The sequence below is a fragment of the Polypterus senegalus genome, chromosome 7 (assembly GCF_016835505.1).
Source record: "Polypterus senegalus isolate Bchr_013 chromosome 7, ASM1683550v1, whole genome shotgun sequence".
Taxonomy (NCBI): domain Eukaryota; kingdom Metazoa; phylum Chordata; class Cladistia; order Polypteriformes; family Polypteridae; genus Polypterus; species Polypterus senegalus.
This window is the reverse complement of record NC_053160.1, coordinates 159,431,573-159,446,515: the sequence shown is the minus strand read 5'-3', so window position 1 is coordinate 159,446,515 and position 14,943 is coordinate 159,431,573. Positions and strand designations below refer to the sequence as shown.

The 14,943-nt window shown below is 37.9% G+C and overlaps 1 protein-coding gene across 1 annotated transcript in view; it reads right to left on the bottom strand.

Moving 5' to 3' along the window:
- Positions 1–14,943, bottom strand: part of cntnap3 (contactin associated protein family member 3) — a 666,293-nt gene that overhangs the window by 223,983 nt on the left and 427,367 nt on the right. The window contains exons 6-7 of the mRNA XM_039759435.1: positions 8,206–8,390; positions 7,266–7,409 (exon numbers count right to left, since the gene is read on the bottom strand). Of these exons, the coding sequence (XP_039615369.1) occupies positions 7,266–7,409; positions 8,206–8,390 (329 nt within the window). The remainder of the gene's footprint in view (positions 1–7,265; positions 7,410–8,205; positions 8,391–14,943) is intronic.

Sequence of the window (14,943 nt, the reverse complement as noted above, 5' to 3'; positions counted from 1 at the left end):
TAAAGAGTCTTGGACTTTTACCTGGTGTCTGGAGTTATACCTGAGGGTTCCAGGGAGCACTAACGCCCCCTACTGCAACAATATATATATATATATATATATATATATATATATATACTGCTTAAAAAAAAAACTTACAGGAACACTTTGAAAACACATCAGATCTCAATAGGGTCTTCATCAGAGAATAATGCTTAGACTTACAAGAATGAAAGGCAATATATAGCAAAAAATTACGTTGGGGGTGGAGGTGGGGGAGGTGGGTAAGTCGTGGGGGGAGGATAATGGGTGTAAAGTCTTGTTTATTATGAATATGTTCTTCTTAAGTTTGCATATGCTAGATTTATGTCCTAGTGTCAGTTGATGGCGTTCTTATTTGATAACCAGGAATTGGTGATGCGGTGTTCCTGTATACGTGTTGCGATTCTTTTTGAAGTGAGTCCAATGTATATCGCTGAGCACGAGCTGCATGGAATGCTGTACACTGCATTTCGTGTTTCTGCTGTTGATTTATTGTTTTTAGCATTGAAGAGGACCGTGCGCAGTTTGTTCATGGGCTTGTGTGCTATTCTGATGCCTGACTTGGCCAGGATGCGCACGGCAACTTCAGACACCTTGTGGTGAACAAAATCTGTATTAATATGGTTTGCAAATATGCAAACGGTATCACATATCTTCTCTTCCATATATATATATATATATATATTAGATATATATATATTTTATATAAAGAGAGAGATAAAGAAATGTGTGAAAAAAACAGAAAAGTTTTTACATTGGGCAGTGTTCTTATTATACGGAAAGAGCTTACAGTAACAGTTGTTAAGATCAGTCCCCAAGAGTGCAAAGGCTTTACAATAATGAAAATGCCAGTTTTGGCCGTGGCACAAGGAACACAGTGTAGTGGGGTATTCATTGCCTTGGAGATTTTCTTAAAGCATCCATTTGAAACATGTCAAAATTCTACCAGAGTTATTCTGATACTTAAGGCAGAGAGGCCGTGAATAACAGAAGTAGTATTGGTAAAGTGATAAGGACGGTCTCTGGAGATGTTATACATGCAGTAACACAGAGTGAAACTTGAATGGCAGCCAAGATGTGAGACTGAAAGCCAAGAATATATCTCAGTCCAAAGGTGATCCGAGTTTCAAGATGGATGTCAAGTGATCTAAGTGTTGCTGTTGGTGTCTCTAGAGGGATTTCTGTTACATTTTTGTATATTTCTGGTACACTAGCAACAATTCATTTGTAATTATTGTAACATGGGCCATTTCGTTGTCACCATACTTTGAAAAAAGTTGTTTTTTTTTATACAGATTTTGTTCAATATAATACAATTAAGGGAAATGAGTAAAAGAAAAAATACTCAAAGCATCAGAATAAATAGAACTAGATCGAACCCAAAGCTTCCCCATTTTGCCTGGCTTTAATGTTTGAGTTCACAGCAGATCAAAAGGGTTGGCTTGCCCACACTCCAGCTATCAATATCACAGTGCAACAAGCACCAAGCATTGTTCCTACTGACTTCTGAACCTTTATTAGAAAGGTCTAGGAGATTAGATACAAGTTTGTGCCAAGTGCATTAACTTGAGGTGTAATAGAGATTAAAATTATGCTCAAGAATGAACTATGTAAATGTATTTAAATGACTGCACAAAATAATTTTCTTTTACCTGTTGTTTCAATTTATAATATCTAGTATTTTTGATAACTTGTCTGATATAATGTCTTTAGATAGTAAGTTTGAACTGGATGTTTAAAAGAAATAAAGAACAACCATATATACTGTATATGTTCAGAGTTTTTTTTAGGAATGCACTAGGGGGCTCTGCCTCCTGCTCCTTCACTCACCAACCCCCAGGCGGGTGCTACACGCTAGCCACTTCGCGAATCTGCTGCTCACGTATGGGGAAGCGAATGTATAATTTAAACAGATTGTTATTTTCATGGGAATTGTTAAATATGCATAATTGAACTATTTTACATTACAGAGAGTCACTAACTTTACTTCATAGTAAAAAACAGTAAAATGTAATAAATTAAAAGAAAATTATGTTTCATGTTGTGTTAAAGGTATTCATTGCATTATACGTTTTCGTTCTGTTTGGCTTTGAAATTAACATGCAAATACTTTTCATACTTACACTTTCACTGTGAAACTTCATTAAAAATTTTTTGAATGAACTTTTAGTCAATATCGTATTAAATTTTAATTCCGTGTTTGGACATACATCATGACAATGCAACGTATAACTGCCCATGAATGAATATCGTTTCTTTTTCTCTAATAAATAAACTAACTTTTTCAAATGTTTGTCCCTGTGATTAGTTAATTGTCATAGCAAAAGTTATTCTAACGGGAAACTATAAACGTTTTAATACAAATGGCATATCAAGATCTCCATTGGTATCTAATGTTATCCGCGGAAGATGTACTCTATTACCTTTCTTGTTGCCTGTTAAAATTTGACATGTCAGAATTGTTCGACCAATTTTGCATAGCCCATTACTCAGACATAAAACACTCAATAACATTATGATACATCCTTCTTTCAACAGTAATTCAGCCGGTGGAAGACTGGATGGTGTTAACGGTTGTAGATATTCTACGGGATATTATAAGTTGATGTTTTCATCTTCCGCACCATCACCAACAACTATTTCAGCATAATCTATTGGTACACATTTAACCAATTTGCCGTGCAAATGATCGACAATTTTCACATTAATTCGTTTGACTTCATCGTTTCTCGCTGCTAGGATTGCCCGTGTACCGATTTCTTCTGTTGATAACCCTTCAGGATGAAATTCTTCAATAAGATTTGGACATAATAAGTATTCTTTTATTGGGAACTTAAAAAGAGTAAAATGTAAAAATTTATAAGAGCTGAGAGTGCAGAAACTGTGTCTGACAAAAGCATTCACATGAATGAGAGGTGAGAGAACTGTGGGTGTGGTTGAAAATGGTTGAGAGGAGGACAGGACTTGAAAAAATCTCTTGCCAATAGTCTTGTCTCAAGATTTTCTTTTAAAATAGAGAGATGTTTCATTCATTCCACAACCCATAACCACCCTGGATGTTTTAGGAATGCTATCACTGATAAGAATTTCTGTTAAGTGCTGCTCTGGGATGTGTAATTTGAGTGTGGGTTAAACGAAACAGGTAAAATTAATGAACCATTGGAAGAAAGACAAGTTTTTGATGCATGAGCACCTAGTCCCCTTCCAGGAAGGCAGCATGGGGAAATACAAGTAGCTGATATAAAAGGGAAAGCAGGTTAGTTCTAGTCAGGGATGGAATGGAGGCTGAGTCTGCCTGAGCCGAGAAATGAAGGACATCCCTTTGGTCTAGGAAATACAGCAAGAAATGCTGGACAAGCATTCATTTAGACTAAAAATTAAGAATGTCTGTACTGTTCTTTGTAAAAGATCATGCAGTCTGTTTCTACCTTTCCCCTTGCTTTGTCTTGCTAATTGTTTGGTCACTGGCAGCTGGGCTCACTGCTGCTCCCTATTTAAGGAGACTTAATATGCTTTTGCACAAGTGTCAGCCCTCATGTGTAGTCCTCCTCATGTGAAGACCTATTCATGTAAAGACCGATAAGTATGTGAGACTTCCTGTGTGAATCCACCAAGCAAGGACACCTGACAAGGCCAAAACACTCCCACTTGATATGGTACCTTTTTTCCTTTCTCTCAATATCTTAAACATGTGTCAATAATTCATTCCTGTGCTTAAAGAGACATTTTTCTCACCCCTTTAACAGGAGAGGGAGAAACCCAGATAACCTTCATCTGCTGCATAGGGCCACCTTTTCTGATACCCTCTTCTCCTTCAGCTTTTGTAACTGCCAGTTTACAGTCAATAAACCAAAATTTTTTCCGGCTTTCACCAACTATGGGGTCTCCAAGTGCTGGCTCTGACACACATGGACAAATGGATTCAGCCAGAAAACACAGTAACACTGACAGCACTTTCCTCTGCCTTCAGCTTCTTCCACTACTGGTGGTTGGCCTTACATTGAAGTGCTGGAAATTTCACCCCTCTGGGTATTGTATGTAATTTCACTTTTTGAATTCAACGCTATTATTGTCTCCTCTCCAATTAACATGACCATTGTTGTTGTCTATCTCCCTCCAGGTTTGTTTGAGAACTTCCTTGACGAGCTGGATGGACTGCTCTCTTCCCTCCCAGATGATGGCACCCCACTTCCAGTTCTTGAGGACCTGGACATCCACCTGAACATCCCTCCTGCTGCTGACTACCTCACTATTCTTTCCTCATTCAGTGTCACAAAGCTTCACACCCAGCTATTCACAAGGCTGGAATAGTCACTCCTCTATATCCTATATATCTGTGGCAGAGCGACGGGCACTAAGCAAACTCCTGTCAATCATGTAGAATCCACTGCATCCACTGAACAGTGTCATTTCCAGGCAGAGGAGTAGCTTCAGTGACAGACTTTTGTCACTGTCCTGTTCCACTGACAGACTGAGGAGATCATTCCTCCCCCACACTATGTGACTCTTCAATTCCACCCGTGGGAGTAAATGCTAACATTACTCAAAGTTATTGTCTGCTTTTTTTCTTTTTTTTTTTGTATCAGTATACTGCTGCTGGATTATGTGAATTTCCCCTTGGGATTAATAAAGTATCTATCTATCTATCTATCTATCTATCTACACACCTGACCACTTTTTCATTCAGTTCTCTCTGCTGCTTCCTTCTTCTTGCTCTCTTCTCACTGTATCCTTCTGTCGTAACCTCCACTTCTTCTCTTCCACCCATTTCTCTTCTATTGTCTCCTCTGCTGTCCCTCCTCCTGACCACTTCTCCTCTTTCAACAACAACACTCCGTCTCACCAAACACTCACAGGTGTCAAATAAGTATCATTAGTCCACCTAACCTGCATGTCTTTGGACTGTAGGAGGAAATCCACACAGACCGGGAGACATGCAAACTCGTCACAAATACAGTAAGTAAGAACAAAAAACGTACACCCTCTTAGATGACAGCCGAAAAAAAAAACAATTTATGAAGTTGGTTATTGAATGAGTAATCAAAAGTAAACAGGCAGATCCTTTTACAGTAGTAGGTATAACATGTACACAACTAAGGTAACAAGAAAGTTAAAAAATGCAAAAAAGGTCAAAATTAGAATAAATTCTCAAGAAAAAAATATCGAGTCAAGGAGCTTTTACAGTGGCAGGATGCACTATGATCATGTGAAGATTTTCAATACAACTCCTTTACCTCTTCCACCTCACGACTGTCATATCAGTAGTATTACACAGCAAAATACACTGATAGGAGTGATTGGGGCAGAGAGCAGACAAAAGAAGTGGCTAAGTGTGGAGTCCTAAGCCAAATCCTTGCATCTACCATTTCAGTGCACACCCATGATAACCACCTTATTCAGTATTTAATGAGTCACTGCCAGGGAATTACATTTAACTCCTCAAGAGGAAGATACTCCTAGGGTAACTCCAGGTGTCACATTTTTGGTCAAATCACCCCCAAAGTCCTAAGACTTGCTCATTAGAACTCCTCCTGACAGGACAGATACACCTGCACCTCTGAGCACAAACTCATAACTAAAGGACCAGGCATTCTGGTCCTTCACCATATACAGCAGGGGCCAGTATGTCACCAACAGAAATGCTGTTTATTGTTCCCAGATGCATTACTTGAAATTCATGAGTTCTCCTTACATTTATGCTCAGACAGCGATTACTTCAGAGACATTCTTTAAATAAGTATGTTCACACTGCCCCTTAGTGGGGCCCTTCTTTGATGAGGTGCTTTATTTTATCCTGAATCTTTTCACAAAATGATCATCCAGAGTTGTCACTGCCATTTATAGTTCAATTCTCTCACCAGATGTGAAACAGTATTTCAATGTATTCATGACACTGCTATATAAAGTGAGTTCAAAATGTGAAAATGTTTTGCTGCACGTTTGAATTTATTTATTCTCGGTGCTCATTTTTCAAGTACAGGCTTGCAGACATCCACAACCTATTTGGTAGTAACTGGCAAAACACAGAAACCAACTGCTGATATAATGCCAGCCCTTCATGGACCTTTTTCCTACCCAATCATCCATCCATATTCTCAGACTGCTGAATGCAATTTAACATTCAGTGGTGCCCAAACCTATTTTGGCAGCACTGGCCTCAAGGCAGGAAGCAACCATGCATTTGACTTGAACCGCTTGCACAGATCTTCAGGATGTGTGAGGAAAACTTGAGTACTAAAACAAAAATATTCCAGATACAGGGAAAACACCCGAGCCACCTAAAATTTGAACCCAGGATTGTAAAAGTATAAGGCAACAGCATTGTACCCAACGGAATTTGTTGTACAGTGAAATTTAGAAATGTATTTACTTTAGTTAGTAGACAATTTCTTTTTTTCAAAGTGACTTACCTCCAGAAGCAAAGTCAAATAAAAAAGACAGCTATTCTCGATATGCCCTAACCCAATGCATAGATAAACAAGCTGACAGCTAATCAAACTTCCATCTTACTTGTATCACCAGCCTAACCTTTTACTGCTGTGCACTAAGAAAGCAAGGGATTGCTTGTGGCCAGGCACATGTCAGCAACTCGCCATGCATTTTCCAGAGTTATTATGAACTCATCTAAGTTCTTGGAATGTTTTACTGTGTCTAACACAAAGTAGCAAGAAGATGGAAAGGTGTTTTTCCGCTTGGAAATATTTCCTGAGAAATGTACATTATTAAAAGCTGAAATATATAATAGTGATTTAATGTATTTCATTTTTATATTATTGTAAATGTAAAAGGGCAAGTCCTTTCTGCTAGATGGCCAATTACCTTCACTTTGAAAAGTCCTATTATCTAAAGACATGTAAAGTGAGGAAAAAAAATTAAAAGCAGAAAATCATTAACTTTGCTAATGGTTTAATGTTACAAATCCATGGCAAACCATCTGTGTTGTACAAAGCGACATTCAGCATCCTCAATAAATCCAAGCTAATGACTATATCAGTCCATTAACATTGGTCATTAGATGTCAACAGTCAGGTTCCACCACCTGTTTACAAATGCAGACATACACGTAATGGCATATTAGATGTGATTTGGAATTAATTCACTAATTAGCAATCATTGTCTCACCTACCTGTAAATTAGCTTTATTGTGCTTCACATTTCCAGCCACTTTCACCTATAGTTTGATTTAATCATTTTTCTTTTTAGTTTTATTTTTGTTTGAATAATATATCTAATAGAGCTCTTACCTCAGTCTGCATCTGTGGCTTTTGTCTTTTGGCAAGATCAATAATGTTCACACCATTATAAAGTATATTTTCCATGCATCCTTGAAAGCCTTTCCTCAATAAAGTGCCCGGTTTTCCTTGAGCTGAGACACCTCCAAAGCTGAGCTTGTGAAATAAAATCATTAGACACGTTAAATTTCCCATGAGTAACATGATCCAGTCAGGAATTAATATATCTTATTTTTAAATTTGAACATGTAATGCTCAGAGTAATTGGAATATAGAAAAGGTAACAAGAGCAATGCAATCAAAATTTAATTAACTAAATTCTTGCAGAGAAATAAATGGTCAGTTTATCCAACAAGTGTCTAGAATAGTAACAATGCATTCTTGTTATTCTATGTAGGCTAGCTGAAGATTAAGCAAATTCTTACCAGCGCTTCATGTACCATGCATTAAATTTAATCTTTTCTAAAAAACTATAGTACAAAAATAACAAAAAAATGTCAAAATTCTATTCATGTTGTTACTGTTTTCAGCAATGTGAAAAATAAATATAATAGCTACAAATTATAAATGAATTTACTGCAAATAAGAATGAAAAATCAACACCCTCCTCATTCCTTTACCTTATGTCTCTCTAATGGCACTGTTAATACTCATTAAATATAGAATTGTTACCTGAATCACCAAAGGGATGTTTAACAGTACATATGCATTAAACTTAAGTTGTTAATGGATTTAGAGAGCAGTAAGTATGCAGGGATTGCTTGTTGTAATTCTACAACTTACTGTAACCCTACCAATGCATATAACTGTATTTATAATGGCTGTCCGAGACCTAAGCCAAACTGAAGTGTAACAAGTGGGAAATTATAAAACTTCAAATATTTGTCCATAGTTTTGCTGTGTAAAACAAAGGTTAGTGATTCACAATACTGTATAAGGTAAATAAACACACCTCATAATCGATATGCAAGTGATCGTGGTTTTCTTTAATTTGGAACTGGACAGTGTTTTTATCCACAGTGAAATTAACAAACTTGTTAATTCGTTCGATAAGAACTGCATGCCAGTGCTGGTCATCCAAGAGGCTCCCAAGAGTTACCAGCGTATGAGTGTCAGGTAAAATTGCTCTTGTGCCACCTGTAAAACAAATTTAGACATGATTTAAAGATCATTTCCATCCACTTTACACTTAAAAAATATTATGTGTTATTATTAGCAGTCATGACAGCCTATTAACAATGAGATCCAGTCATAAATAAACTACTTTTTCAATTAATATTGTTGGTCTTTTATACAAACACACAGGTGAAAGGTAACAAATGAAACATTCATTAACAGAGATGAACCTAACAAAAACAAACATTGTCCTCTGAATATTTTTTTACAGTGCATCTTGTTCGTTGTCCTTTTATCGAGTTAGCCTGCCATCTTTCCCTCAAAAAGTGTTCTTCAGCTTTCTCCATTCCAACAGTACTCCACTATTCAAGATCATAAGTGGTAGCAGAGATTATTGAAGGCTTTGGCACTGATGCTCAAACAGCCTTGAAGAATGTTTTGATGTTGATCCTGGGAACAGGCAACTCAGCCACCCCTACACTATGGACGACCTCTTTCAGCTCCCTCTTCCCCTCCTCTGGTTGTGTGATTATATAATATGAATAACTGTATTCATATCATTGCCACCAGGTTCTCCCCGAAAACTCAGGCCTAGAGGAGATCATTTGACCAGGCTGACCCATTCAATGACTGTCAAACCTCATAACTTTTCCCCTGGATATCTCATGTGTGCCTGTAAATGTTCCACCACACCCTTTCCTTAATGTTAGTGTGGTGCTCATGACATGGATTCTACCTTTAACCTGTACCAGTTTCCCAACACAATAATAGTGGACTACTTCAGTTATTAATTCATTATATTATCTGTCTTCCTCATACTGTTCAAGCTTTAGCACATCTTAAACACCAAAGGTGGTATGAAGTATGCTAAACATGAAGCACGTACTGTACATATTAATACCATTTCCAACAACTATGAAAACATATGCATGCCGTAACATTTAGGTTCATTTAGAAACTTGACCGGTTTGAAAGATGGAGCATTTTAAAATATTGTAATTACTTCAAAGAATTTGCTATCACAATTTTATTACATATTTTTATAACAGTAAGTCATATTCAAATATTACATGACCGGGGTGTATATAAAACATTTTTAATACCATTTTACAATATCATGTGATTGAATTTGCTTTCATAGGAAGCAAATTCCAACTCAAGTGATGAAAAGATTCCTGTGCTATCATTTGATTTAAAATCTGTGCTGAAGTCTAAAACTAAAATTGTTGGCTGCATCCAAACATAACAATCAGTGAGTCACTTTGGCACTCTGCCGAAAAACTAGTTTTAGTGAAACATTGAATCATTGTAATCAAGGCAGCCGTTAGGTTGTTTTTAGTGTAACAGAACTACTGAGTACACGTTTAGTCACTTCACCATAAAGTGTCACCGAGCCATCTTTCATATATTTCTACACATTCATTTTTACTTTCTGGTGTGACACCCCGTGTGGTGGCAAGGTTGACACCAGACTACACAGTGGGCATCTTGTAGTTTGGGACTGACCGGGATCACAATTGACATGGAGGCACTGCTCCATCTTTTGGTACATTTCCTCTTGGATGGAGTGTCTCTACCACCCATATGTCTCTGAAGATGTTGGAATCCTCGAACACCTTGGCTGCTCCTGAGTCCACTCCCTGGGAATGTCTTGGAGTGTTAGCTCCCTCTAACTTCTTAGAAGCCATATTGCTAAAAACAGTACTCCAAAAACAAAACTATTGTCTGCACACCCTCAACACCTGATCAATCGTAACGCTGCCACAAAAATGTGACAGTGTTAGTCACTCCACTCTACCAGTCCTAGGCAGCCTCTTGTACCCACCACCATCTGTAATATAACGAAGGAATGAGCCAGTGGATGAGGACAATCACTCAAAGCAAGGGGTAGGTGCAAAAGAGATTAGTGCTTTTGTTAAAACAATCTATCCAAAAAAAAAAACACACACAAATGAAGTGTCTAAAAGCAGTGCAGTGCTGCATCAGCCAACAAATAAATAAATCCTTAAAGAGATGTAAAGTGGAGGTTAAAAACAGTCCCAATAAATAAATCCATTAAAATGAGGTTAAAACCAGAGGCAGGAGACTGTCCTTCACAATTCTTAGCCCTGATGCCTTCCTTTTAAAACTGACGTCTATCCGTCTTACCCTCATCAGGCCCTCAGCACAGAGAGATGTCAACCAACAGGCGCAGACAACTCATTATTCTGTCTAATGTCCCCACCACCAATCTCACAGCATTCCACGGGGATCCACCAAGCCCTGTTTCACTTGCACTGCTGGTTATAACCTGCTCCTCCTAGCAAGAGGGTGCTGTCCTCACACCGCTGCCAATCACTGCCTCCTCCTGGCGAGAGCACACCCTGAGAATAATGTCCGCTCCTGCTACATGGTTGCTCAACAGGAATAACCCCTCAGCCCACACACTCCTGCCTGTCACTGGCTCTCACTCACTTCTGCCTATTTCTCTCCATTCCTCTCTTTAACATCCATTCTTTATTCTTCCTTTCTTTTTTCTCCTGCCAGCTTCCCCCTTATATGCCTCCATGGGGCACAGTGCCTTAATCGCACACCACAGAAAACCAATGAAGACATTTGAGACAGACCACACCTTCATATGAAGAATTGTCTAACCTCAACTACCTCACCATCCTCTGCAACTACATGAGCATGCATACCCATGGAGATCAAGCCAACCATTCAGTTATTTGTTTACGTAAAAACGGCCACTAATTTCCCCACCTTGGACCTACTATTCCACACATGGAAATGAACATCATGTCACCTACCTATTTTTATTTCAAGGAGCAGGAGATGGTGAACTGCTGTAACACTGTGCAGGTTCACAGACAAATGTGGGATGAAGCAGACTGTTAGCATATTAAAAGTCCCATCAATGCATACTGGTATACTAAGGCATGTCACTTATCTTGCACAATGATAAACAAATGAACTGTATGATTTATTACCGTATTTGATAAATAAAGAGTATCATTTTGCGAAGTGAATAAATAAATGAACATCTACAGTAACACTGTATCTTTTTTGTATGATAGCAGTCATCCAACCCCATCTACACCGGACCTGCCCCATCCCGTGTCCTGCAGTGAAATGTATTTGCTTTAGCACACGAGTGCAGAAGTTTCACTGATTTACCTTCAAGAATTTCTGTCAAACTAGTAAAAGAAAAAAATAAAAATAAGAAAGTTGAAGTAACTACTCTCCTGGTAAAAATGGCACAGTAAACTAATTTGTAGTTAAAGTCAAACAAATTGTTTCTCTTTTTTAAGATAGACAAGATAACAAACATGCCAATACTTTACACATGGAGATTTTGAAATTTCAAAAAATGTGTACAGAATATTGTCAGCAACAATAATGCTGTCCTGATAATTTCCATTGAAGAATATGTTTGCCAAATTTCAACAAAATCAGTTTACTGGAAGTTGAGTTATTTTATTCAGACAGACAGACATGACTATCGCAGTAGGAGCTTTTTACATTAAAGGAAAACACACTTAAAAATGCATTAGTTGTGATAATCAATGAGAAACTAGTTTTCTAAAATATTACACAGATTTTAATGTACAAGATTATAATGTTCAAAAGGTATACTATTATTAGGAACACAAATTTTGTTAAAATTATTGTTGAAGAAATCAAAATAATAAAAAAGTTGTTAACGTAACCCAGATAGTATCTGTACACTAACAATATGAGACAAACTTTTGTTTACAGTTTAAAGCATGAGGATACTACCCTCTAGAGCTCATCATGAAGAAATACTTCTAACTGACCCATCTAATTAGAGAATGTGAGATTCAATCTCATCGCTGACGACGAACCATCAAAGACTCCAATCTCATTAGCTGGAGCCAGGTTGGAAACTGAGGAGTCTGTTAGTGCAACATGATGAACAATTTCTGGTTGTTAAAGAACAAACTAAACAATAATCATGATTTAGCTAGATTTAAAAAAATCTCTGCTTAAACCTAACAATAGATATATTAACTTTAGCTGTCTCAAGGTAAGGTACCTTTTGTTAAACAAAATTAATTAACATTTTTTTATAATGAATAATCCAACATTGATGCAAATAGTAAATGAGAGAATTACACAAAATGAACTTAAATGATCCAGCAATTTATGGAACAAGCTGGACATTTGTTGTAAGATTCATAACTAAGGTATGAATTACTTTACACTGTCAAAATGTAAAGCAGCATGATACAGTTGAATGTGCTGGTATGACAGGACAGGATGCTAATGACAAATGCAATCTTATCAATATACACCACACTCATTAAGTTTGCTGAGTAAATGTCATTCATAAAGCTAAGCACAAAAAATGAAAACACATCTTAATTACAGCAATTCGCAGCATGTAAGCAAAACAGGCACTGCCGGTAGAACAGAATAAGCCAATAATGTTACCTTAATGGCAATTTACCCTCAAGGAAGACATCCTGCTTTTTTTTCATTTTTCATTTACAGTATAGCATAATGTTTTATTGGAAATACAAATACTTTATGAGGAGTAAATCCACATCCTACAATACCACACTGCTGACAATGCCCTGTATAAAATTGCCGTAAAATATGTTTTTTGATTAACTGTAAACTGAAATGATGTGTAGAGAAAAAAAATATATACTTCTATGTGCTGTCTGCATAAATTCAGGTCAGTTAAGGTCTGTACAGTTTTATCTTTAGGTGCATGGGTTGCCATTCTAATGTATGTTGAGAGCAAGTACGTATATTAACATAGTATATTTCATTCTTGAGCACATGTCCACAGAAGGAAATATATTAACTGGGCTGTCCTTCTAACGATGGAGGCTGCTTTGGAGATCAGGTCCATTAAGGGAAGTTGAAGGCTCAGGAGTCCACGAACAGCAGAATGTGCTTGAGAAAGTTCTAGTCTGGTGTCTCTGGTGCAAATGTGGGGCTGTTCTCTGATCCTGAGAGTGATTATGGGGTTAGGTGCAAAATCACACCAGCAGGGGACTTAAATCTATCTTAGTGACAGAGGTCTCTCCTCTTTAATAAAACCCCTGTGTGCATCCAGGTGTCCTTGTGTATGTCTTCTGGTGAAGTGCGCATGCGTGGGGCCACATGGCACATGTTCAGTCTATTCCTGTGCACTACCTGCCCAGAGAGAGAGAGAGACTCACACACATAGGCACACGAGAGACAGACAGACAGACACACACACACAGGCGCATGCGTGCATTGTTGCAATGTTACTTTTCTTGGTTGTTTATTAAATTACGGATTTTTCAAATGTTCATTTTTTTCCCTGTGCGTCCAGGTGTCCGTGTGTGTGCCTTCTGGTGAAGTGCGCATGCGCGGGGCCACACGGCACGTGTTCCGTCTCTTCCTGTGCATTCCCTGTACAGAAAGAGAGACACACACAGGTGCGTGCGCAAGAGAGACAGACACACACACACTGGCGCGCGAGACAGACACACACATACAGGCGGCGCAAGACAGACACACACACACACAGGCGCGCACGAGACAGACACACACATGAGAGAGAGACACACAAACACACAGAGGGGCGCGCGCATGCGAGAGAGACAGACACACACACAGGCACGCAAGAGACAGACACACACACACACAGGCGCGCGAGAGACAGACAGACAGACAGACAGACACACACACACAGGTGTGCGCGCACATTGTTGCAATGTTACTTTTCTTGGTTTATTTATTAAATTACGTATTTTTCAAATGTTCATTTTTTTCCCTTTGCTTAAAACTCATTAAAAAAAGTGTTTTTAGCGAGTGGGTCGTAAGTGCAGTGCATTGTTAGTTTTCTCTGTTCAAGGTTTTCTCAGTGTTATTCAATGTTTTTACATTTAGTTTACTATTACGCTGTGCATTCTATGGTGTAATTAACTATATTTGTGCTTAAAAACTTAAAATATAATATATTTACATACAGTTCATACGGTCTGGAACGGATTAATTGTATTTACATACAATCCTATGGGGGAAATTACTTCAGTTCATGACCAAATCGGGTTATGACCAGAGTTTTGGAACAAATTATGGTCGTGAACCGAGGTTCCACTGTATTATAGTCAGACAAAATTACAGGCATTTTATGGAAATACAAACCAGTATTACTGAGAGAGAAAATGAAAGTCACACAATACAGTGATGCATATTACAGCCACTTACAAGGTCCCTTGCCATTTAATATAGACTGTTCCTACTAATGTTTATGCACGGTTCTAGCTCCCATTATTGTAACGGGCTTAATGTCTAGTTGAGAATAAGATCAAAAGGAGCAATGGTGGGAGAAAGAGAGAGAGAGAGTGGAGGTGAAGAAAGTTTTTAATCATTGGGCTCTGGTTATTTTTAGGAAATTGTATTTGGTGTATTTTATATCAATCAATAGAGAAACATATGCAGCACAGGTTGTGACACATGCTACATGTTGTTCAAGCATGTAAATAAGAATTTCATTGTATTCTGTGCTTCATTATAATTGCAGCCATCAACTGTGCACTGCTGGACAAAGGTGTCTACCAGTTTTTCCAACAAGGAACAATGTTTTGTC